Source organism: Musa acuminata, chromosome BXJ2-10, assembly GCF_036884655.1.
Source record: "Musa acuminata AAA Group cultivar baxijiao chromosome BXJ2-10, Cavendish_Baxijiao_AAA, whole genome shotgun sequence".
Classification (NCBI taxonomy): Eukaryota; Viridiplantae; Streptophyta; class Magnoliopsida; order Zingiberales; family Musaceae; genus Musa; species Musa acuminata.
Window position 1 is genome coordinate 16,357,883 of NC_088347.1, and position 26,369 is coordinate 16,384,251.

At 40.6% G+C, this 26,369-nt stretch overlaps 1 protein-coding gene across 2 annotated transcripts; it reads right to left on the reverse strand.

The window, feature by feature from the left end:
* Nucleotides 1-106: 106 nt before the first annotated feature.
* On the reverse strand, nt 107-24,406 carry LOC103999855 (uncharacterized). 2 transcript variants are annotated; one of them, XM_009421734.3, is made up of 8 exons: nt 23,995-24,406; nt 22,972-23,610; nt 22,098-22,413; nt 21,720-21,999; nt 20,301-20,408; nt 19,626-19,904; nt 2,168-2,311; nt 107-718 (listed from the first exon to the last, which is right to left on the reverse strand). In XM_009421734.3, exons 1-8 carry the CDS (start codon nt 24,389-24,391, stop codon nt 542-544), a joined length of 2,340 nt encoding a protein of 779 aa, XP_009420009.2. In that variant the 5' UTR covers nt 24,392-24,406; the 3' UTR covers nt 107-541. The 2 variants fall into 2 exon arrangements, with proteins under 2 accessions (XP_009420009.2, XP_009420010.2); XM_009421735.3 differs by lacking the exon at nt 2,168-2,311.
* Between the last annotated feature and the right edge of the window lie 1,963 nt (nt 24,407-26,369).

Here is a 26,369-nt window from a genome sequence, read left to right on the forward strand (position 1 = left end):
TGTGGCCAGTGAAGAAATAGTCTCTTAGCAGCAACTCTCCTTTTGATGTTAAAAGATTCAGTCACATATGCTGAGACGTGAGATGAGTTTCTGAAGCTTACAGAGCTGATAAGGAACTGAAACCAGTTAGTAATTGACTGTAATCAAGATATCTGTTACAAAAGTTGGGAGTTACCCATTATGACATGCAGGAAAGAGACAAGCCCAGCAATTACAGATAGAAAAATTAAGAAGAAAAAGAAAACAACTAAGCTGGATTCTCTCCAGCCTCCAAAGAACCGTGTATGAGGAACACAAATTCATGTCACATAATCCAAAAGGCCATCGACTATACACATTAACACATGATTTTCCCGATATTTACATGTTCCGTACATGTATATTCACTCACTGTGGTAAACTGGGGTGCTGAATTGCAGACACACAACAACAGGTTAATTTGAAACTTCAGGCTGAGGAATCTTGCGAAATGATGCATGATATGCTTGGATAGACTTGCCTTATCCAACTTAACATGCACAAAGTGAAACTTTTAGCAGATTCACTGGTACGAGAAGGAAAGCCATTCATGTTCTAGTGCTTCACTTGCTGTCGGTCTTCTCCTAGGGTTTATTTGGAGTAAATAAGAAAGGAAATCAATAAATTTAGCATCAGAAGATTGCAGTTGATGCGACAGTGAGGACTTTTCTGGTATTAAGTACTCCACTTGGTCTCCTTCCTGTAAAAAGGTGGCAATAAAAAGAGAATTATGATTTTTTGAGAGTAAATTAGAGTTTCCTTTTCGAATAAAAAAAATGAGACCTTACATCTACTCAGAATTTTTATCAGTTAACTGTAGTCGCTTGAGCAGCAAGTATAATTTAGGCTGATGATGATTTTTAAGTTCATCATTTGCAAACACTCGTGCAGCGGTGCAAAGATCTTAGATCTAAACAATATCTTCCATAGCTTCTATAAGCAGATGCCTCATTCAGCATGTTGACAGTTGAAATGGCACCAAAACACCAGACCAAACAAGTTAATATGTTGCATAAAGTGCCTGGTGTATTTACAGAACAATTATAATCAATCAGGCAGTTGGGGAACATTGATCAACTTATGGCTGTTGGTATGATGTTATTGTAAGAAGATAAAAGTGTTCTGAGAAAAATCCACAAGATGGACCATATAAAATCTGGTATTTAAAGCTTACACAGGTTTCCTCTACCAATACTATGCAAGTTGAACCAGACATGAAGACCCTAACCGTTTCGGATTCTCCCCTTAAGGAAGACTTTATTCAACTTTTGGGTGTATAAAAAATGAAAATGATCCTCTGATTAGACGAATTTGGAGAATCAATATTCCCTTGTAGTAAATACAAAAATAAGATATTTCTGTAACTATGCTATATGTGCTTCCAAGTTAGATAATTTTCTTTGTTCATCATCTTTCCAATATCATTATTCATCCAAGATGAGAATTTATGAACCTAATCACATTGGTCATCCTTTTAAGTCATATTTGATATTTGATATCAGCTATTTTCTTTGTCTTTTTCTTTAAATTATGTTTCAGTGACTTCCCAAAAACTAATAGAAAATTCTAACTAATACTGTTCACTAAGCAACTTTAGTTAACACAACGAATACGATGGAACATACTGATGTATATAGGGTTCAGCTACTTTGCGTCCCTTTATCTCCATTCCACATATATTGCAATTCCACCAGGAGAGTTAAAACTATAATAAGCCAAAATACTAGTGTTTTACTTTATGTGATTCTTATCTTCATAATATGTAATAAGGTTTTGAGGACTGGTATTATTACTCATACCCCACTATCGGACAGACACTGCCTCAGTAAAATAATAAAAGAAATGCAAAAAAGAAGTTTAATATTTTATTACTGGATGGTACGACTAACACTTGATACACCAATATACTAAGTATGACACTGGACTGGTATGCAGAATTGGTATATCGTAGGACTTTTAAGTTGGAGCCATGATTATGGCAGGTATAACCTACAGTAGAATTTCTAGTGGCTTACCAAAGGACATTTCTTAAAGATCCCATAAATGTTCTAGTGGCTTACTAAGGGCCATCTTTTAAGGATCCTATACAGCTTACAGTAACAAGTTAGAAAAAGAATGATCAAGTGATAGACATGAGAGAGACACAAACCTCATTTCTGTGATAAAGATCATAGTTTACAGTGAAGAACTTGCTTGTTTCCTGACCTAGTGCAAGCATCTCCTCATCAATTGGACCAAGGATACCAATCATACGGGCAAGTATCACGGCCACCGAGTCATTTGGAAATAACACCTGATGTAGGACAGAAATTCTAGATCATGCATGATTCTATATACACTAATAAGGTCCTAGCATGAAAAATAGTTAAATGTTCCAAAGCATCTCACAAAAAGCAACAAGTTTCTTTAAAGACATGCTTAAGAAATCATATTTTTCAGTTTCTTCATATTAAGCAAACTTATGAGACAACGGAAAACAAGGAAAATGTTAGTATTTTGCATCAAGGATTGCGTTACTGATGGGCATTGCCCGGTAAGAGTGGTACAGACCAATCAGAGAGAATAATAGTATGTGGACCGCTCTCTATCGGGCGGCAGCAATGCCTTAACCCTATATTAGGCAATACGAGATCTGTAACAGGCAGTTATGGTCGGATTTCGATCGTTACCGATCAAAGGTTGAGATTACCCTATTTCAAACGGTCAATTTAACCATTTAGGGCTTAGAAAAAGATTTTTGAACCCCTTACTCCCCCTCTTTTAACTCATTTCACTCAATCTCTTAAATTCAAACCTTTTTTCACTCACATCTCTCTCTTATTCTCACATTTTCACTCTCCTAAACTTAACAAAGCAATGATTTGTGGATCGGATCAAATTTAGAAGACTAATTTGAGAGGATTAAGAGGAAGAATACTCTAATCAAGAGGTATGTATTCTTTTTCTAGATTTTTATTGATTTATGAGATGATTAAACCTATTCTATGTGATGTATGACTTAATGTCTAATATGTTGTTTGATATGTTTTTGATAAGAAAATAGTATTAATTATGGAGTAATGAAGGTCTTTAATATTATGATTAGTGTGTTTAATATTGATTTTTTTGAAATTAAGGATTGGATCATATGTTTGTGATGGTATAATAAGTTTAGTTAGGTTTTAATTAAGTTTTTTAATACTACAAAAAATGGTTTTAATGATGTTTTAATCGAAATTTGATCTATAGGTCAACTCGATGTCTTTATACCTATTAGGGTGTTTGATATATTTATAACAATGAAAAAGAACTAATTATGAATTAATTAACTATGTTAATACTGTGATTAGTGTGTTTAATTACGATGATATCCAAATTTGACCCATATTGGGTCAATTAAATATCTTTAATACCTATTAGAGTGTTTGACATGTTTATAGTATTGAAAGAGAAATAATTAGTGGGTAATTAATTATGTTAATAATGTGATTAGTGTATCTAATGATGATTTCATCGTTATTTGACCTATATTAGATCAAAATTACATAAAATAAAGCTAATTAGGTTTTAATTAAGTTTTTTAATGCTGTAATTAATGGTTTTAATGATGATTTAATCGAAATTTGATCAATATTAGGTTAATTCAATGTCTTTAATACCTATTAGGGTATTTGACTTGTTTACAGTGGTGAAAGAGGACTAATTAGGGTTTAATTAACTATGTTAATACTGTGATCGACTGTTTTAATGATGAATTAATGATATTGAGTCAATTCTACGTAATTAATGCACCTTGTTAGGGTTCATTATAACATTACGTATAATTACACTTTGTTATTTTAAATCAAGAGTAATTGTAACTTGCTTATTTGATTTAAATTTGATAAAAACATGACACCAAAGGAATAGGCACATGATGACACTTGGGATCATACCCAAAAGATGAACAGGAACCATCATTATTGATAGTGTATTTATTGTGACTATGTCGACAAGGGTGGAGGAATCATTTTTAGGAAGATGCATTTGGCCTGCAGGTATCTCGATGTTGCAAAATGCAAGAAGGTTCCAACGGAGGTTCGTAAATCATTTCAAAATAAGTTACAACATGCAAGAGAAGATACAATAAAAAAAGAAGGCAAGAGTTGAGGAAAAATACTATAGGGTTATGCAGAAACCAGTTTATGATGACTATAAGGGTCGCGGCGATAAAATTGACCCGGATCTCAGAGCTAGTATTCGTGCAACATTGGAGCATCAATATATGTACGAGGAAGCAATGAGACATCAATGACCTACTCATAATAGGAGCATGGCGGTGGCAGTGGATATGCGCTACAAGGAATCCATAGGCTGACAAGCATGAGGTAACCAACTGGCCCTCCCCATTTAAGTCGAATTGATAGCATGAGGTAGAGTGGAATCCGTGGTTTTATGAGAAGACTTAGCAGGAGGTTCACACTAGATATTACTGATATTAATCTGCAAGCTTGTCCTCTACAAATAGTGAAATAGACACGGATTGACGATGCATATACAAAAGAAAAGAGGCGAGATATTTGGAAGGCAATTGCAAAATGGTTCACCTTCCACAGGATTTCAACAAACATAACCCAAAGTCCATATTATTATAGCATGGTCTCCTCAATTCAAAAGTCTGGCACTGGAATCCAACCTCCCAACACCGAGGGAGACCCATGACGTATATTTAAATGGAGAGGTGGTAGAACTAAAGGATTAGATCAAATTCTTCAAGAGGCAATGGGATGAATATGGGGTGGCACTTATATATAACAGTTGGATAGAACTAACAAGAATGACTATCATCAATTTTCTTGTTTATTGCAATAGACGGGTCATGTTTTATAAGTCCAGATTCAAGATGCAAACTATATTAAAAATTTAATGGACACCGTAGTAGAGATCGAACCATAATACACTGTCCAGATAGTCACTAACAATGGAGTCAATTTCAAGAAGGTCGTTTTACAATTGATGGAAAAAAAGAAAACATTGTTTTGGACTCCATGTGCAGCTCATTGCATGAATCTAATATTGAAGGATATTGGCGAGATACCATCAATCAACAAGTGTGTAGCTTAAGTACAGTCGATTACAAAGTTTATATATAATCATCATTGGGTACACTCTTTAATGCAAAAGTATATAAATGATAAGATACTCAAGCTTGAAGTCATTCGGTTTGCTACAAATTTCATTGCCTTAAAGTCAATATAGCAAAAGAGGCAAGGCCTCAAGGCAATGGTCACCTTACAAGAATAGTTCGAATCCAGGTATTCGAAATCGAGTGATGGAAAGATAGAAAAGACCATTCTTTCTTCTAGATTTTAGGAGACCGTAAATGAAATCATAATAGGTGTGGAACCACTTCACATAAGGTCAATATGGACAAGCGTCTATAAATGCCTTATCTTCGGCATATGCTGATTATAGCAAGAGAGGAGGTTAAGAAAGCATTCAAAGATGATTTTACGGTCGACCAATACTTACAAATCATCAATTGTAGGATTGAAGTTCATAAGGACCAAGATAAATTCAGGTAAGTTCATAATGCAGGTAAATTCATATTCAGTATAATTTAATTCATAATTTTTTAATGTATAAAAAATTCTTACGATCAGTGTCAACGAGCTTCTCATCAAGATAGTCGAAAGTGAAGGACTTCGGGTCATGCAAGAGTGCACGACCAAGGAACGAAGCAGGCAATACGCGGTGCTGTACCTTTGCTACTCAGGGAAGTAGACGACAGGGTTGATGGAGAAGACGGTACAATCCTAGAGGCGACCAAACCTACAAGAGACTTACTACAAGTTGGGGTGAAAACTTCCTGCATTCCAGAAGTTCGATAGCATTGAGAAGGTGAATCACAGTAACTAACTCAATGCAAGGAGTGCAAATACTTCGAGTGCTTCAGAAGTGTGAGCAAAGAGTAGGCGAAGGTCAGTAACCAGCTCGATGCATGGAGTACAACCCTCGAGGAGGCTGGTGAAGTCAAGTAACCTTTGTCTTCTCAACTCTTAAGAGAATGGGTGAAACCGAGTACCCTAATTCTCTTATCTATCCAATAAAGAAGCTTTGCATAGGTTCAAAGACCCTTCGAAGATAATGGAAGACAATAGTTGTCAAATCCTCACCAATGGTGATCAGTGCTACTGAGAGTAGATTATCCGCTTCATTTCCCAACAAAATGCCAATCGAAAGCGGAAGTGATGCAAATCTACTTGGAGGTGACAACTAAGTGAAAGAAGAGTCGATGAGCAAATTTGGTGGAGGAAGGACCCAAAACTTCAAAAGTTTGCGAGGCGATGCTCGTTAAAGCTCCAACAAGCATCCACCCAGTTCAAGCTACATGAGACATTTGAGAGATTGACGCATAGTAAGGATGGTATTTTCCTTCATTTGAAGGATCTACAGAAACCAAAAGGGATCAACACAACGCAGCCAACCCCACACTAGAGTCAGAGTCATTGGCGAGTTGAAGTAGCATTTCGGATTAAAAGTTCAACTACTCAACAACAACAGCGGAGAGCAATTGAGAGCCAAGAGGCACATTGCAACTGGAGCAGAAGATTAAAGACTCAATAAAGGTGACGAGTTGCAGTGTCGGCAAAGGCTTCGACGAGGACGTCGAAGGAATAAGTGGGGTAGAATGTCACAGACAAAATTCTAAACAGGATGTTTGATGTAATGCTTATGTATGTCCGTGTCTTTTGGTATGTTCATGCTTTGCATAGCATGTAAAGGGGCGGTCGAAGGCTTAACAACCTCATTTTAGTTGGGTTTGATGGTCGTTTTAGGCTTGTAAATAAAGGTTGTGTCATGTGGACACTTGTGAGAGATATTCGGTCTGTAGTGGACCATTTTGACCCTTTGTTGTGCAACCGTTCAGAGCTTGTAAAGTCTGTTTATAATTTACATTGTCTATGTAGTGTTTTCTGAAATGTTTGCTTGTGGATCCCGAGTGAGGTGCTTCCCCTAAACCGTTTTCTCTTTTGTAGGTCCTAAGGGACCATAGGAGGTTTTAGGGAGGCTGAACTTTGCGGACGTACACGCAAGGGTGTCGCACGACTTAGGCAAAACTAGCTAAGTCCGTGACAATAGGCTAGTTACTTCTCTTCTTAATGCCTCTTTAGAGTTGTTTGGTATTGATTAATCCCTCTTTAGAACTGTCCTCAGTCTGTCTTTAAAGTTGTTTAGATTGTTCAATCCTTGTTTGGAACTGTTTATCGCTAGTTAATATATTTTTTATAATTTAGTATTCTGGAGCACCTCGCTTCACTTGGGCGGGCGCCTAAGCGAGTGCCTAGCACCTTAGGCGTTTTGGGAACTTGGTGCCAAGGTTTGCCATATTGAGTTGTATCACTTGGTATGGGCGGTATGTATTGGTTTAATAGGGGATCGGTATATGGACCGCCCTTTATCGAGTAGTACTCGTTACATGGCCCCGTATCGGACGATACAAAGTTTGTACTGGTTAGTAATGATCGAAATCTGATTGTTACTAGCCTGTATTAGTCGGTAATGATCGGATTTCGACCGTTACCGATTAAGGGCTCAGAGTGCCTTATTTCAAACGGTCAATTTGACTACTTGAGCTATAGGAAAGGATTTTGAACCCTTTCGTCCACCACAATTGTCCACCAGCGTACAAAGGCAAAGGCAAAGGCAACGGGGAAGACAATAGTATCAGTCACACTGTTGGAAAAAATCGAGTCGAGCAATAAGACACATTCTCAATCGCATTCAACAACCTGCTAGATCCAGAGACATGACAGCGATGTGGACAATAGTGCCTCGACCAATGATGGCGACAATGCCGAGGAGTTGATGGTCTCATCTACCCAATTTGAGAGTGATGCATGGATAGAGGAGCAACATTTTACACATACCAATCAAGATTTAGATTATGGAGTTCAACGAGGTACTGGTCAAGCTTATATACGAAAGGAGAAGGTAGTATGGTGACACTGAGTAGATGCGATAGAGCTTACACGACGTAGACACAGAGCGAATCTCATCGTATTCATAGTTGTCATATTATGGAGAATCTTACGAATAACAACAGTACGGTGATAGTTAGTTATACTTCTTCGAGCAATAGTACAGTGATTGATCTTATGATACAGAGCAACAAATTAGTGGCGAAAGTAGAAGTTTTGACATTTTCCATGTTCCGTAGTAATACATGCCATAATTGTCCTTGCCTCAGGCACATGTGGTTCACGACAATCAAACTACGACCATCACCACATCGATGCACTAATGGCATACGGTGTATCGGTATACTATGTTATGGGATCATTTTCAAGATTAAGTCCAGCAAATATATCAAATTGATATATAGATACATAGGATCGAAGACCTCGATCCATCACCCATAGAGTTCCATCGTTCTTTTTGGTAGTAAAATCAAGTATATCCATCGATTGATTACTTGATTCATAAAATCTTAAAGTTTAAATTATTTAAAATATAATCTAACAATTCAAATCATGTCTTTATAGATAATTCAATATGAATAGAAGAAATGTTTGGAACGTACCACAAAGTTATTCCGCAAAGCACTAAAAAGATATGTTCCTATTCTTTCCTAATTTAGTTTATTTTTGCTAAAATTATACTAAATTGATATTTATTTTCAACTTAAAAACCCTAATCTAACTTTTTATTTTTTATTTTTCAAGAACTTTTGGAGCTATTTTCGGTAATTTTATCGAACCATCGGTATGGCCAAGTGTACTGACATATGGTATGCTCGTATGCCTCGATACGTACTATACCGATGGTTGGTTGGTATATTGGTACGGACCAATAAGGTGAACCTTGCTTGGTGCCTAGTATTTTTAAAAACACTAAGGCTTACAAAGTTAAGTATAAAAGATGCAGGAATCATTTGACAAAAATTAAGAAAAAAGAAAACATTTGATCCGGACCTCTCGCTTTTTTGAGACTGAATAATCATAGGCATGCCTTTTGTAATCCTAGAGCAAGAGTATTGTCTTCAGAGGCAATCATTTCAGCTGTCTCAGAGCAACTAGAGCATACATTTTTTGTTATGAGTATCACCATCTATTGTACCATTTGTAATTAGCATTTTAACCCTAGGAAAAAAATTGAAATATCTGTGTTATGCTAGTCATAAACTTTCCAGTTTTGCCTGTGATATCTTTTAAGCCATTTCTGTATCCTCTGTCAAGTGGAAGTATCATATATTATGTTAGTAATAGGACTCTGAACCACTACATTATTTCATAAAAATTATAAAAGAATAGGAATAGAAGGTAGATACCATGGGTAAAGGTGAACAAATCTTAAATGGTTCTTCAATATGATTGTTGTCTAGTGATTAGATAAGAAAGTATTGTTAGAAAGCATCTATGGATCTTTTTTTTCTTAGTATACATTCTGCAGCCATCAGTTCTGGGTTACATAGTGTTAGAGACCATTAGGTCCTCAAAGAGTTTTTACTGCTAGAAGTTCAACTAGCAGGTTGAGGACAAGTTATTAATGTCTTGCAAGTCATTAAAATTAATTGATAACACATTCCTAGCGTTCAATATTGTTATGCAAAATAAGGTTTGCAATTTCGATCCGTATCGATGTACCGAGCCCTACTCAATACAGTACGTACCGAGGTACACTGACAGTATACCCAAAATGAGCTGAAAAATCTCCAAAAATACTAGAAAAATAGAAAACAAAAGTTAGAATAAGGTTTTTAAGTTAGAAATAAATATAAATTTAGTATAATTTTAGCAAAAATAATGTCAATTAGGAAAAAATAGTGTCACATATCTTTTTGGGGTTTTAAGAGTAGTTTTATGGTACATTCCGGATCGTCCTTCCGTTAATATTGAATTATCTATAAAAAAAATTTGAATTGTTAGATTATTTTTTATACAACTTAAGCTTTAAGATTCAAACGAATTAAGTAATAAACCGATGGATATACCTACTTCTACCACCAAAAAGAACGACGGGACTCCACGTGCGGTGGATCGGGATCCTCGATCCTATATATCTGTATATCAATATGATCTGTTTGTCAGATCTAATCATGAAAATGATCTCACGACATAGTGTACTAATACATTGTATGCCAATGGTGCATCAATGTGGTGATAGTCGTAGGTTGACGTCGTGAACTACATGTGTTTGAAGTGGCTCTTGAGGCAATGATGAATGTGGCATGTATTGGTGCGAAGCATAATGAATGTCATAACTTCTATTTTCGCTATTAATCTATTGCTCTGTATCATATTGTTGCTCGGAGAAGTATGACCAACTATCACCGTACTGTTGTTGGCCGTAGATTCTCTATAATACGACGGCTGTGAATACGATGAGTTTCACTCTATGTCTACGCCGTGTAGGCTTTGTCGCATCTGCTCAAAATCATCCATTGGCTTCTCCTTTCGTGCATAAATTTAACCAATATCTCGTCGAGCTCTATGATCTAAATCTTGGGTGGCATGTGTAAAATATTGCTCCCCGGTCCATAATGTTACAGACAAAATTCTAAACAGGATGTTGATGTAATGCTTATGTATGTCTGTGTCTTTTGGTTTGTTCATGCTTTGCACAACATGTAGAGGGACGGCCGAAGACTTAACAGCCTCATTTTAGTTGGGTTTGGTGGGACGGTCGAAGTTCCCTCTACTGTCGAAGCCTTCGTCCGAATCTCCCTTTGCCACTATCACCTCTGTCTGAAGCTTCCTTTGCCGCCACTACCTTTGTTCGAAGTTTCCTCTACTATCGCCACCCTCTTCTTCCCCACCTTCCTCTATAGTGTCATAAACAAAATTCTAAACAGGATATTTGATGTAATGCTTATGTATGTCCATGTCTTTTGGTATGTTCATGCTTTGCACAGCATGTAGAGGGACGGTCGAAGGCTTAACAGCCTTATTTTAGTTAGGTTTGATGGTCGTTTTAGGCTTGTAAATAAAGGTTGTGTCATGTGGACACTTGTGAGAGATAATCGATCTGTAGTGGACCATTTTGACCCTTTGTTGTGCAACCGTTCAGAGCTTGTAAAGTCTGTTTGTAATTTACATTGGCTATGAAGTTTTTTCGGAAATGTTTACTTGTGGATCCCGAGTGAGGCACTTTCTTTAACCTATTTTCTCTTTTGTAGGTCAAGGGACCATGGGAGGTTTTGGGGAGACTGACCTTTGCAGACGAACAAGCAAGGGTGCCGCACGACTTAGGCAAAACCAGCTAAGTCCGTGACACATGGTATCAGAGTGGGATAAGCACTCATAGAAACACTTAGCATGTAAATGTAGAGGACCTTGCAGGGTTGCGTTGAGGGCAGCCAGCACGTGCAACCGTTTGGGGGAAAACGAGCATGGAGATATAGGGAAAATGAGTCGCTCAGAAGAGTGGGCATTTGAGATTGATATTCAGAGGAATGGCCAACCCTTCGCGTAAGAGGCACCACAAGAACTAGCAAGCTTGGAAGAATGCGTAGCGCACAAAGGTTGGGATAGCTGAGTTTGAGCTACGGCTCAACGTTGACAACTATACTTGATGGTGCTCAAGGCAAGCGAGGCGCTTGGTAATGGATGAGACCATGCAATGTGGAATGGGTTGCTCAGTGATCGAAAGAGTTGTGCAAAGCTCACAGAGGTGAGGGGAATTGCTAACTCGAAGAATTCGGTACTCATGCAAGGACTTATATACGGACCATGGAATGTTTGTGGTCATTCTAAGGCGACCGAATCTCGATGCCATGGAGCATTGGAACTTTCTCTTCGGCACGAGAATAATATGTCTGTAGGAGGCTGAAGTGTGCAGCAAGTTCATCATGTTGCTAGGCCTTGAGTGGTGCAGCGGGGACTGTATTGACGTGGAGTCGCAATCTAGCAAGTGCGTTTGCAGGAGGCAGAACATTGCACGGTTTGTTCAGCAAGTCGGAGTAGTCCAAGGGGATGGTGGTCTCCAAAACTTTCATAAGGAAAGAAACGAAGAGAGATGTCGCTCCAACGGGATAGATATCCATGAGGGATAAGTCTCGGCTCTCTAAATGGATAATCATGTGCAACGGACCGCACATGTTGAGGAGTACCTCAAAAACAACAACTACACGAAGCTCAATGGACCGAGCGAGCGGCGAGGAGTTGTCGCATGATCTCACTTGAGAGAATGTATTGGTGGGTGCATTGCGAGATCAAGTGGGGGAGCGACCCAAGGCAACACAAATGAAGGCACACTTAGAGTCGATATGGAGATCGGACTCAATGGAGGGCTTACCCATGGAATGGTGGGCTCGAGGGCCACCATCAACTCAATGCAAAACGAGCGGAGCAACTTGGGTGTAACTTGGCAAAGTACCCAAGCCGAATGAAGGGAGCTGACATAGAGGATGAAACATGGAGTAGAGGCACAGAGTTTTCCTTGGACAGAGGTCAAGGACATGAACTCTTGCAGAGGCAAGAGCGGGATCGTGTCATTCCATGAGTCCTTCATTCCGATGGAGTAGACTCAGCTTGCATGGTGCCAAAGACGAAGGGAGCTTCTGGGCACATGTACCTTATCTCGAAGAAGCATTTGATGGAGGAACTAAGGTGACTCAACTTGTGCAGGCGAAGTTGGGTTTAGAAAGCCTTGGCACGGGGCAAAAGGACGCGGAGGCGGGTACTCTTGAAGAATATGCCATAGTGTTGTCATTCAAGTTGTCATGAAGGAAGTAATGCGCAGCGAAGATTGTGCTGGTAGGGGCAGAGGCCTAGGATCCAGACAATGGTGCTCTAATTTCAGCGAAGTCGGTGGACTTCAAGAACTACTAGGCGACGGACTGTCCTAGAGCGGTGCTTTGTCCAGGTGTAACCCGAGAGCGGGGGGGACGAAGGTTGATTGCCAAAGGAGCGAACACAATTGAAGGTGGAAGAGGCCCTGTGATGTGTTGGCAGAGGCCACATATGGAGGGATCACAAACCAAGTTCATCCCATAAGGATCAGAATGTAATGGAGATGTCACTAGGAGGCGACATGGTGCAGCAGATCGTGGTGGAACAGTTCGTGGCAATGCAATACACACGAACAGTTCGTGGTGGAACAGTACGCGGTGTTGTGCCTTTGCTACTCAGTGGAGTAGGCGGTAGGGTTGATGGAGAAGACGATACAATCCCAGAGGCGACCAAAACTATTAGATACTTACTCCAAGTTGGGGTGAAAACTTCCTGCATTCCAGAAGTTCGATGGCATTGAAAAGGTGAATCACAGTAGCTAACTCAACGCAAAGAGTGCAAACACTTCAAGTGCTTCAGAAGTGTGAGCAAAGAGTAGGCGAAGATCAGTAACCAGCTCGATGCATAGAGTACAACCCTTGAGGAAGCGGGCGAAGTCAAGTAACATTTTCCTTCTCAACTTTTAAGAGAATGGGTGAAACCGAGTACCCAAATTCTCTTATCTATCCAGTAGAGGAGCTCTGGACAGGTTCAAAGACCCTTCGAAGATAATGGAAGATAATAGTTGTCAAATCCTCACCAATGGTGATCAGTGCTACTGAGAGTAGATTATCCGTTTCATTTCCCAACAGAATTCCAATCGAAAGCGGAAGTGATGTGAATCTACTTAGAAGTGACAACTAAGTGAAAGAAGAGTCGATGGGCAAATTTGGTGAAGGTAGGACCCAAAACTTCAAAAGTTTACGAGGCGATGCTCGTTAAAGCTCCAACAAGCATCCACCGAGCTCAAGCAGCATGAGACATTTGAGAGATTGGCGCATAGTAAGGATGGTCTTTTCCTTCATCTGAAGGATCCGTAGGAACCAACAAGGATCAACATAACTTAGCCAACCCCACACTAGAGTCAGAGTCATTGGCGAGTTGAAGCAGCATGGCGAATCAAAAGTTCAACTACTCATCAACAACAACAGAGAGCAGCTAGGAACAAAGAGGCGCATTACAGCTGAAGCAAAAGATTGAAGACTCAACAAAGGTGAGGAGTTGTAGTGTTGGCAAAGGCTTCGACGAGGACGTCGAAGGAAAAAGCGAGGGAGAATGTCACAGATAAATTTCTAAACATGATGTTTGATGTAATGCTTATGTATGTCTGTGTCTTTTGGTTTGTTCATGCTTTGCACAGCATGTAGAGGGACGGTCGAAGGCTTAATAGCCACATTTTAGTTGGGTTTGGTGGCCATTTTAGTCTTGTAAATAAAGGTTGTGTCATGTGAACACTTGTGAGAGATAATCGGTCTGTAGTGGACCATTTTGACCCTTTGTTGTGCAACCGTTCAGAGCTTGTATAGTCTATTTGTAATTTGCATTGGCTATGAAGTGTTTTTAGAAATGTTTGCTTGTGGATCTTGAGTGAGACGTTTTCTCTAACCTGTTTTCTCTTTTATAGGTCAACGGACCATGAGAGGTTTTAGGGAGGCTGACCTTTGCGGACGGACACGCAAGGGTGCCGCACGACTTAGGCAAAACCAGCTAAGTCCGTGACAATACACCACTCTCAAATTGTGTTAGACGAGACCATTGACTCCTTGGCACTGTCGCCATCATCGATCGAGGCATTGCTATCCATGTTGTAGCCATGTCTCTAAACTAAGCGAGTTGTTGAATGTGATTGCGAAGGTATCTCGTCGCCCGACTCAATTCTTTCTTATAGTGCAACTGATGCCACCGCCATCCCCTTTTCCTTTGCCTTTGTATGCTAGGTGGACGATTATGACGATTGGGTGTCTCTAGTTCCTAGAACAGTTTGACTCGATCTTGTTTAGTTCCTTTTGCAGCATTCTAACCGAGGGGGATTTTCCTCCTGTTGGGGATGTGCTTCCTCTTCTTCTATTGTCTCGATGATAAAACGTAAAGGACGTTAAGGATCTCTCGCCTCATCAAGTGGAGGATCCTCTTGGTTTTATGTCGCTTTAACCCACTCTAACATCGGCTTTGAATCTTCGTTGTAGAATTGGAGGTCAATAGGATCAACCACTATTTCCTCTGTGGCTCTTTGTCTAGCTCGGCACATCATAACTTTAGTCATATGTTATAGTGGACATATATCAATTTCTCCAATCGTCTATATGACAGTTTGTTGCGGACCTTCGTGTGAATCAATGCGAATGTTAACCAATTATGTTCGCAACAATTAGATGTTGTCGTTTGTGAAAGTACACGGACAACAACTTTTCTTAAATTTGGTGCATCCCCTCCAAATTATAGCCACCACTCAACTGCAAAAAAATATAAATAAGACTTTATTAGCATAACAAATAATTAATATTAAATATAGTTTATTGTAACGACACGATATAGCTATAACATCAGAGAATGAATCAATTATTTCTCGAATTAATTGACCCTCTATAATAGCATCAGTTGCATCAGTAGTGTTTGACAAGAGTCAATATATAACATTTCTTAGTGCCGATAATAAATCTGATCGCGTTCCAAGACTATATTGAAATTGAATTATCAGGTTTAGATAATATGCTACAAGACATAGTTCCTTGGCCTCTGCCCTTCAGCCTTGTCTCGATACTTGGAGTTTGCCTCTGCATGCTGCACCTCCTCGGCCTCTTTCACAACCAAGCGCTCTCTCTCCATGAGAGCAAGGGATCGATGACTTCACAGAAGTCCCGCCTCTGCGGTACTATGGCGCTACCATACCCATGGCCCTACTATCCGTTGCTTGACATCTGCATCTCTTTCTTCATGATCGGTAGATCTGCCTCTGAGGCACTGTGGTACTCCTTCGAGTGCATCTCCATTCTAACATATGCTTGATTTTGGGTAGCTAAGTCCCTTTGGACTCATCGTCGCTTCCTCGCCCCTTTCGACCCCCTGCTTCAAAACCTCTGTATTCTTCAAGCAGTTCCCCTTTGGTCAATGGAAAGACAGACTTTAACTCCTATACATGGCTTTTGCTATCATGTTGTAGGGTTTGCACCGATTTTGTTCTCCTTAGCTTCCTTGGTAGCAACGTTCACTTACTCGACCTTGTCCTCTGACTTGTTGGGCTCCCTTAAGCGAATATAGGCTCTGGAGCAATCCAACTCTCCAGCTACTTCGATCATACCTCTGCATGATCAAGTCCCTCCCATAGGACTCACTGGTACTTGCATTCGAACTTTTCCCTCGGTGGTACATAGCCCCCATATGTTGATGACTAAGGCTTTCATTCGATGCAAAATTCGATGTACGCACGGAAGACCCACCTCTATGGTACCATGGCCTTCACTATTTGAATCCATAGCCCTTCTTACTATCGTGTTGTTCACCGAAGTAGAGCTCCCAATAGCTCCCGATCATACCTTCGTATGATATAGTTCCTCACCGGGCTACAATCTGTGTGTATCGCATTGTCACGAACTATTCCACTATGATCCGCTGCACCATGTCACCTCCTGATGACATCTCCATTACATTCTGATTATTGTATGATAAACTCGGATTGCGATCCCTCCATGTGTGGCCTCTGCCAACATATCGTAGGGCCTCTTCCACCTTTGATTGTATTCGCTCCTTTGGCAATCGACCTTTATCCACCCGCTCTTAGGTAACACCTAGATGAAGCACCGCTCTAGGACAGTCCGTCGCCTAGTAGCCCCCGAAGTCCACTGACTTCGTTGAAAATGGTGCACCATTGTCTGGATCCTGGGCCTCTACCCCCTACAAGCACAATCTCCGTTGCGCACCGCTTCCTTCATGGCAACTTGAATGGCAGCACTGCGGCATATTCTTCAAGAATACCCGCCTCCGCGTCTGCTTGCACTGTGCCAAGGCCTTCTGATCCCAACTTCGCCTCCGTAAGTTGAGTCGCCTCATTTCCTCCGTCAAATGCTTCTCTGAGGTAAAGTGCATGTGCCTCGAAGCTCCCTTTGTCTTTGGCACTATACAGGATGAGCCCGTTCCATCAGAATGAAGGACCCATGGAACGACATGATCTTTCTCTTGCCTCTGCAAGAGTTCACGTCCTTGACCTCTGTCCAAGGAAAGCTCTGTGCCTCCGCTCCATGTTTTATCTTCTATGCCGGCTCCCTTCATGTGACATGGGTGCTTCGCCAAGTTACACCCTAGTTGCTCCGCTCCTCGTTTTGCATTGAGTTGATGGTGGCTCTCGCGCCCACCATTCCACGGGTCAGCCCTCCATTGAGTCCGATCTTCATATCGACTCCAAGTGTGCCTTCATTTGTATTGCCTTAGGTCGCTCCCCCACTTGATCTCGCAATGCATCCACCAATGCATTCTCTCAAGCGAGATCATGCGACGACTCATCGCCACTCACTCGGTCTATTGAGCTTCGTGGAATTGTTGTTTTTGAGGTACTCCTCAACATGTGCGGTATGTTGCACGTGATTCTCTCTCTAGAGAGCCGAGACTTATCCCTCCTGGGTATCTATCCCGTTGAAATAACATCTCTCTTCGTTTCCTTCCTTTTGAAAGCTTCGGAGACCACCATCCCCTTGGACTACTCCGACTTGCTAAACAAACTGTGCATTGTTCTGCCTTTTGCAAACGCACTTGCTAGATTGTGACTCCACGTCAATACAGCCCCCGCTGCACCACTCAAGGCCTAGCAACATGCTGAACTCGCTGCACACTTCAGTCTCCTATGGACGTATCCTTCTCATGCCGAAGAGAACGTTTCAATGCTCCATGGCGCCAAGTTTCGGTCGCCTTGGGATGGCCGCGAACATTCCATCGTCCGCATAGAAGCCCTTGCATGAGTATTGAATTCTTCGAGTTAGCAATTCCCCTCACCTCTATGAGCTTTACACAACTCTTTCGGTCGCTGAGCAACCCATTCCACCTTGCATGGTCTCATCCTTTACTAAGCGCCTCACTCGTCTTGAACACCATCAAGTATAGTTGTCAACGTCGAGCCGCAGCTCGAACTCAGCCATCCCAACCTTTGTGGGCTATGCATTCTTCTAAGTTTACTTGTTCTCGTGGTATCTCTTGCACGAAGGGTTGGCTATTCCTCTGAATGCCAATCTCATATGCCTGCTCCTCCGAGCGACTCCTTTTCCCTACATTTCCATGCCCGTTTTCCCCCAAACGGTCGCGCGTGCTGACTGCCCTCAATGCAACCCAGCTAGGTCCCCCATGTTCGCATACCAAGTGTTTTTATGAGTGCTTATCCTATTCTGTTACCATCTGTCACGGACTTAGTTAGTTTTGCCTAAGTCAGGCGGCACCCTTGCGTGTCCGTCCGCAAAGGTCGACCTCTCTAAAACCTCCCATGGTCCCTTAGGACCTACAAAAGAGAAAATAGGTTAGGAAAAGCACCTCACTCGGGATCCACAAGCAAACATTTCAAAAAACACTACATAGACAATGTAAATTACAAATAGACTTTACAAGTTCTGAATGGTTGCACAACAAAGGGTTAAAATGGTCCACTACAGATCGAATATCTCTCACAATTGTCCATATGACACAACCTTTATTTACAAGCCTAAAACGACTATCAAACCCAACTAAAATGGGGTTGTTAAGCCTTCGACCGTCCCTCTACATGTTGTGCAAAGCATGAACATACCAATGGACATGGACATACATAAGCATTACTTCAAACATCATATTTAGAATTTTGTCCGTGACACTATGGAGGAAGGTAGGGAAGAAGAGGGTGGCGATAGTAGAGGAAGCTTCGAACAAAGGTAGTGGCGGCAAAGGAAGCTTCAGACAAAGGTGACAGTGGCAGAGGAAGCTTCGGACAAAGGCATCGACAGTAGAGGGAACTTCAAATGAAGGCGTCAGTTGCAGAGGGAGCTGCGTGTGAAGGTAGAGGGAGCATTGGACGAAAGCAATGGTGGTGGAGGGAGTTATGCATGAAGGCAATGGCAGTGGAGGGAGTTGCACACAAAAGCAATAGCGACGAACGTAAGGTTTAGGGTTTCAAAGTTGGGTCGAGCATGCGGGGGGAGGGGGGGTGTGGTTTAATGTTAGGGCTCTTCTCTTTAGTCGGTTCAATTAAACGTATGAACCTATTAAATCGAACCAGGCTCTAGCACATGTCACTTTCACTCAGGCACTTGCTAGAGGCGCTCTGAGCTTGGGCTCAAGCGAGCGCCCAAGTGGCGCTTCAATGAAGCGCGTTGCCCTGGAGTTGTGTGAGGCACTCGGGTCTCGCCTTGCCTCCCATGAGTGCCTAGGCGAGTGCCAAAGCACCTATTAAAAACACTGGGAAGCCTCCAAACTGAAGGCTATGTAATCTAGAATGATAATGACACTCTTTAAACCATTTGTAGGAATTGAATGCACAATGATAATTTAACAATGCTTGGCTCTGAAGCTCTCAATCAGACTTCTTTTCGGATGCTAGACTCATGAAACATTAACTATTGCTTCTTAGTAAAGGCAAACAAGAAACAACCTAAGGGAAATGCAGGATCCGGAGAAGGTCAATAGAAGCAGCTTTGCCTCTGCAGTAAAAATACTTCAATCACCTACTAACCTAGGTAGAATAGGATCGACCTTATCATAAACAAGAAACAACCTATTGGTAGAAACATGCTGAAATTTGAATTGCATTGTTTCAAGAACTTATAACTTTTAAACAGCTGCCATACTTGAATATGGACCTGGCCAATAAATAAAGAAGATTATATTCTAAAGATTTAGCTTAAATAAGATAAGATGGGAACTTACATCACCAGTGTGAAGCTCAGCCAGGATGCAACCAAGAGACCATATATCAATCTTTTGATCATAGGGGAGTCCTAGAATAACTTCAGGGGCCCTATAAGAACGAGACTGGACATATAAGAATAAGTTGTCTGTCTCAAAGCAACTGCTTCCAAGGTCAATAACCTTAATTTCACATCTGCTATAGCTCTTGATAAGAATATTCTCAGGTTTCAAATCACAATGAATTATCCTTAAATGATGCAGGAACTCCAATGCCTCCAGACATTGTCGAGCTATAGCCTGCAAGAGGAGGATAATATATTTAATCCAATATCAATGAAATAAATAACAATTATTAACATCACAATTTCTTCCTACCAATAGGAACAAGAGAAATTTAAAATGAGAAGGCAATCACTGACACAAGAGAGAGAGGTGTTTTGAGAAACAAGAGTTTAATCTTCAATGAAATTTTCCCATGAAAGGGCTTGCATGATATGGATCTTAATGACAAGATTTAAGTGTGTGCATTCTATTGAAAGAAATCCATTTTGGTACAAGACCAGAAATACGATGCAAACTCCCTTGACAGTACACTGTGTGCTTTCTTTGTCATTCCTTATACCAATCATAGTTCCCTAATTGCGACTAAATACCATACTTCTTTTCATGAATTACAATGAGTCAATGATATACCTGTATTCTGGGCAATGTATAATACTCTTCATCGCCAGATTCACGATTATATTTCTGAAATTCATACAGGTTGGATCGGAGCAATTCTGTGACAATGAAAAGATGTTCCTGTAACATTTAATTATTGATGTCAGTACACTTTCTCTATCAACTAGAATTAGTGTATCACAATGATATGTTTGCTTCCCAAGGTTATAACCAATTTTAAAAAAGAACACGTATATACAGAATGCCAAGAAAAACCAGAACCAACTCATAAATGTGAAAATTTTATTGATAAAAATTTCAGATATTTGAGTACCAATTTGGAAAGCATATGAAAGAAATTACATAATGAATTCAAAGCAGTCTAGGAGAGAAGTTCTTCCCTGACCACTCAATGAAAATTAATATTGCTATCTTTAAAGTCCAAAGACTCAAAAGTCAATAAATTCATCCAAATCCATATCAAAATATATAAGTATTAGTTTCATATGATGGTGCAGTAATATGGACTGCATCAATGAGATTTGCACCAGTTCTTGGAAAAATTAGATATCCTGTTGAATCCTTGAAAGGAATGAATTGATGTTAGGGCATGGTATCCTTTGGATTCTAGCAACAGAACCTTAGCTTACTCGATGATCATTGAGGTCCTTTGTGGAGATTATCCTTAATGGTCTTCTTCTGTACTGGATAATGGGATAAAGTAAATGGTCAGTGGGATCTCATTGTCACAAGAGCTTGTCATTTTGAAAATTCTATGTTTCAGGTTTACATTAAGAATCTAGATGCTAAAAAAATACAAGCATTTATCATGCTTGCTCTATCATGACCTGGCTCGATAAACCGACCAGCCTAATAACTTAGAGGTCTAGAACCATAAATATATGTTTTAGTCCAAGTTATTAGTGGTAGACCTATTTAACCATATGTACCATGCGACATTCTTCGTTGAACTTTTGATGTGAGACCAATCAAGAAGTTACAATTTCCCATGATCATATATTTGACATCTGCATCAAGGTCCAAGGTCCAAGGTCCAAAACATTTTCCAGAATCATTCCCTAGTAAGAAGTATGTATGGCATGTGTAGTCCACTACACAGGTGGTTCAACTCAATGTGCTTCTTGCACCATTGATAGGTAAGCTTTCATATTTGGGCCTGTAAACCATGCATATTCAGTTCTATGAATTAACAATTTACGTGAAGTAAGATATGCAACGACAGTCCATAATGGTTTGCAACTCAGATCAGGTTAGAACATCCACGATAACTGACTAATGTAACCGTAAAAGAAACTTCATCATTATCTAGATAGGAATATGAACAAATGATTTTTATTGAGTGAGATGTGAATATGATAGCCATAAGGAACAAGGAAAAACAAGAGTTTGATGGCAAGCTGGAGATAAAATATAAAACCAGATAATACATACCTGATGATAGAAGTAGTCAGAAAGGCGCAATAAGTGGTGCTCGTCAGAAGGGTCATGTTTATTAACATGCTTGAGGAGTTTAATCTCATCCAAACTCTGGTCAAAAAAATCCTTATCATTCTTTATTATTTTAAGGCACACATCCATTCCTGTGTGGAGATCATGTGCCTGAACAACTTTGCTAAATGCAGCTGAACCAAGATACTCTGTGACATAATATCTGCCTGCCACAACTGACTTCAAAACAATTGGAAAATCTTTATTTTCCTCATAGCCGGTCCTGTAGTTGATCACCTAAGAATATCAGCACAATAGTTTTTTCTTTATTTGTTCGCTATGTTATGCCAAAATTTGTAGGAAGAAAATGTGATTCTTAACCTGTTTTTACGATGAATTATTCTCAAGTCGAAAACTTCCAGCTCATCCTCACAAGTACTGTAAAGATGAACGTCATCGTTAATATCATCCTCTCCTTTAAGGTCAGCGGTTCCACTGTCTTGGAATTCTCTATCAATTGTTCCACAATCATTGAATCCACAGGCATCATTAGCACCTTGTTTGAAAGCTTTCTCTTCAAATGGTGGTGTACTGTAATTTCTTTTTTGTAGCACCTCCTCATCCGTCTCATTGACAAAAATTACTTCTTTATTGTATGAATCTCCCTTGGGATCTTTATTGCATATAAGATTACAGTCTGCATTCAGAAACAAACTTTCATGATGATTAGAACTGCAAAAACCAACAAGTTCACATGGAACAAAAAAAACAATAGCACTCATGCTCTGATTGTGTTTAGATATAATGCAAGAGATCTTAATAGAAGTTCTCACAAGACAAACAGTATAGTGTTTTTAGGATATTTTTTGGTAGACATGCAGCAAAACTGGGTACATATAAGCATTAAACAGTAACATCCTCACTAATCTGTCATGCAGGATGAACCTCTTGAAAAATTTGTATTTAGGAATTGGAAAATGAAACATAAGCAAAGCCAATGCTCATGTCCATGAGATTCTAGATATGCGTGCGCTGTCACATTAGAAAAGTGAAACGAAGGCACAACATAATGTACAAGGAGACAGTGAAACAAAAGTTTTTTATGATTGAATCCTTTCAATAAACTGCAAATGAAGCAAAAAATAAAGCTGAATTGGAGCTCTCATCAGAAATTAATTGTCACATATGCATAAATCAAGTCATAAGCATATTAAATTTACCAAAAAAGAATATAGGCAATAAATAAGAAACTCACTTGTGGAATCGATACTAGCATTAACTACATTATTATCAAGCATCCGCAGTTCCTTCTCCGGTAAACCCAATTCGGGGCTTTCCTTCTCTTCAGGTTGGATTCTGTCATGAAAGAGATCACTTGCAGAAACAATAGTCACAGTCTGCTCAGATACCCTTCTCAATTGAAACTCATCCTCCCCAAATTCATCCAACCTCTCCGTCTGGTCATCTAATATCTGATAGCGGCCATAAACAGCTGAACTCGAGCTCCTAATCATTTCCGCAACCTCGTCATTGTCATGCATCTTCGATCCACGGCAGCAATCGCAAATAGGGAACGGAGAGCTGTAAATCTCAGCACATCCTTCGCAACCATCATCATCATGCTCATACCTATGATCATTCGCTGAAAAATCAAGATTGTCTCGCTTCCTCAACTGCTCCTCCCCCTCTGTGGACATGATGAATTTGTCCTCACTACGCAATCTGCCAGAGTCGGTCCTCACAAAGAAATGATCATTGCGAGATCCTCCATACTGGTCATCATACCAGTAGCTATTATACTCTCGGGCAGTCCCAAATTCTGAGTGCATATCGGTTGACTCGTCATCCGATCTTGCTCGACCTGGTGACCAGACTCCATAGGGATTGAGAAGCTCTGTTCCAGGAAATCTAAGTGAGAAGGAATCACAACTCAATTCAAGATTTGATCTATAGCTACTCGTTTAACAAAAAGATGCATTTTTCCCTTAGAGAACTGAAAATTTCATCTAAAGTTTAGGATAAGCATACAAATCAGCTCGGCTTTCCCAATGGCACTTCATTCACATTTGACGTTTAAATACTCATTTGTCGAAAAAGAAGCGTTTTTTATCCTTTCAGGAAACGATAAATTCTTTATAAGCGATTCGACTCTCTAATCGAGAGGTCATCAAAAGCAGCGCATTAGTCACAGCAAATCGGTTTCCGTGAGCAAGCAAAGGGAGACGTCGGGTGCCGAGATCAAGAAACAACCATAGTCCAGGATCCCTGGATCGCGTACCAGATGGGGAAGAGCCAAGGCTGAGGAACGCATCCGAGGAGCTGGAGGCGGCGCTGGGCAGCGCGTCCTCGCCCCCTCCACCACGGGACGGCGGCGGAAGCCTTAGTGGCGGGAGCGCGGATCCGACGTCGAGGTCGAGATCGAGGTTGAGGTCGCCCGCGGCGTCGCCGGGGGAGCGGCTCGAGAGGAGGTCGTCGCGCAGGGCGGCGGCGGCGGCGGAGAAGCCGCGCGCCGTGAGGAAGGCGATCACATCCTCCACCCGCGGCGCCGCCATGGACCATAGGATTCGAAGCAGCAGGCTGCCTTCGACGGGGGAGGAGAGAGCGGAGAAAGATGGAAGGCGGGATCGTGTTCTCGCGACGCTGCAGTGAACCCATCTTTCACTGTCGACGTCCATCCCCACATAACCTCATCAAAAATGAGGCATTGCCACGAACGAATTGTAGGATGTACCAGCACAACTAGCATTGCATCGGATCCACCTTCGTTAAGTAGGTCCACGTGCGATGCGACGCCTAACGGATTGGGTCAGGTCGTATCTGTTCTCTGAGCTAAAATTATAACGTACATGCCTAACGACATACCCACTCTGTCGTATGCATTAGAGACGATGACTGTGGTCAGTCCAGCGAGTAAGCACACGGGTATAGAATCAAACGTGAGTTAGAATTGGGAAAGGGAAGCGGAGCTTTTCCGAGCCGTTGATACTTTGCTTTCCCTCTCTGATGCCCGCCGGTCCTCCCCTTGTGGTCCGGTCACCGCCCGGTGCGTCACGCAACCCACGCCGTAAAATATTTGTAGTTTGCATGTGCACATAAATTCATCAATTTAAAAAGAATGTTATCCTAATTTCTATTAGTGCTCTCTCCATAAGCGAGAGTGCTTATAAGACAGGAAATGGAATAAAATAGGGTTTCAATTCCATGTATAAGAGGGACCATGAAACTTTAGCTTTTCACAAAGAGGAGATAAAGTAAGGTTAGGTTCACCGCCTTGTTGTGAGGTGACCGGACCCAGGTTCTCAAACTAAAATAATTCAAAATTTGGTGATAATAATTCAAATATGCTCCTCTGACATATTCTTTGGAAGGTTCCAACTTTATTCACATAATTTATGACTAGGGTTTTATAGTCTCGAAAAGGACAATAATAGACCTCCACTTTTCATAAATCTAACACGTTCTGGCTGGCATTTTACTATTCTGAAACTTTGTTTGGTGTGATTCTTTGACACTAATCAGCCTTTTCATTTCAAAGTGGATGTAACATATTACCAAACAATCAAAGGATATAACAGAGTTCTTCACCCAATATATTGCTTTGTCTCATTCTGAAATATCTCAAGAACTATCTAAAGCAAAATGCAAGGAACTAGGAAACTGTTGGTTTGATTGAGTTTCTTAGGCAGCATAATAATCCAACTCTGATCTGATACATTATACTGAACCTGATTCAGATTGGTCTACCATACCAAGTCAAACCTTACTACATGAACAAATTGTCAGATTGCATGTGAGTCAAGAAATCTGAACCAACCAAATTTAAGTGGTAGGTTTTGTTTTGGCAGTCTGTCAACTTTCAGCTGCTTTTCCTGGGAATCGTACTTAGAATATACTCATAGGGGGAAGTCTCATCTTATACACTACCCTACAATGTCCGTCATAATCAAAGATCTAACTTGCTACCAATGGAGACATTGACTTCAGATCTGCCAAGCATACCAGTATCCTAGAAAGCACAAAAGCTTGAAGAATGGCTGCCTTTAAGGGATGAGCCTAAACCTGTTGATGGAGCTGTACTACCATGGAAGAATTTCCTGCAAGGAAGCAGATTCAAATTCTGTGGGTCATTCTGTTGGATTGCATACCGGGAGAAGTGATTCGGAATTAGATGAACTAACCAGAAAGAGACGCAGACCCAACTCCAAAAGTTTCATATGAGAGCTTCTGCTTCAAACTTCAGCAGCAGGTTGTTTAATGATTAATTCCATGCACCTGATTTGATAAATAGATATCTGCATAGTTCCACATGCTGGGTTATATGTTATGATCGAAGCTATATAAGCATCAATGTGGTACAATATATGGTCTTGGAAGTAAAAAAGTTCAGTGCTTTATAAGGAAAAGTAATATGGTCTGATTTAGCATATATCGCAGCAAAAATCCAAAGTTAAGAGTTAAAGATGACAGGATTCATCTTCCGAGCCAATCCATGATCATCACTGTGCATCTGGATTACTTCAAGCCCCCCATTAACAATTGTATATCCGTCGGGTCCTTTTAAATCAATCCATTTTTTTATCCAGTTGCCATGAAGCTTTCCTCCAACCTGTTCCAGTTTTCATCGTTGCCATGATTATCCCGTCCTACAATCAC

What these genes read in the sequence shown, in the direction of transcription:
- LOC103999855 (XM_009421734.3), bottom strand. Translation starts at nt 24,391, where the DNA reads ATGGACGTCGACAGTGAAAGATGGGTTCACTGCAGCGTCGCGAGAACA. An exon ending in TGCTAGTATCGATTCCACAA is followed by an intron (nt 22,414 to 22,971) that starts GTGAGTTTCTTA and finishes TTCTGAATGCAG; the next exon opens with ACTGTAATCTTATATGCAAT. An exon ending in ATACATTGCCCAGAATACAG is followed by an intron (nt 19,905 to 20,300) that starts GTATATCATTGA and finishes CTCCTCTTGCAG; the next exon opens with GCTATAGCTCGACAATGTCT.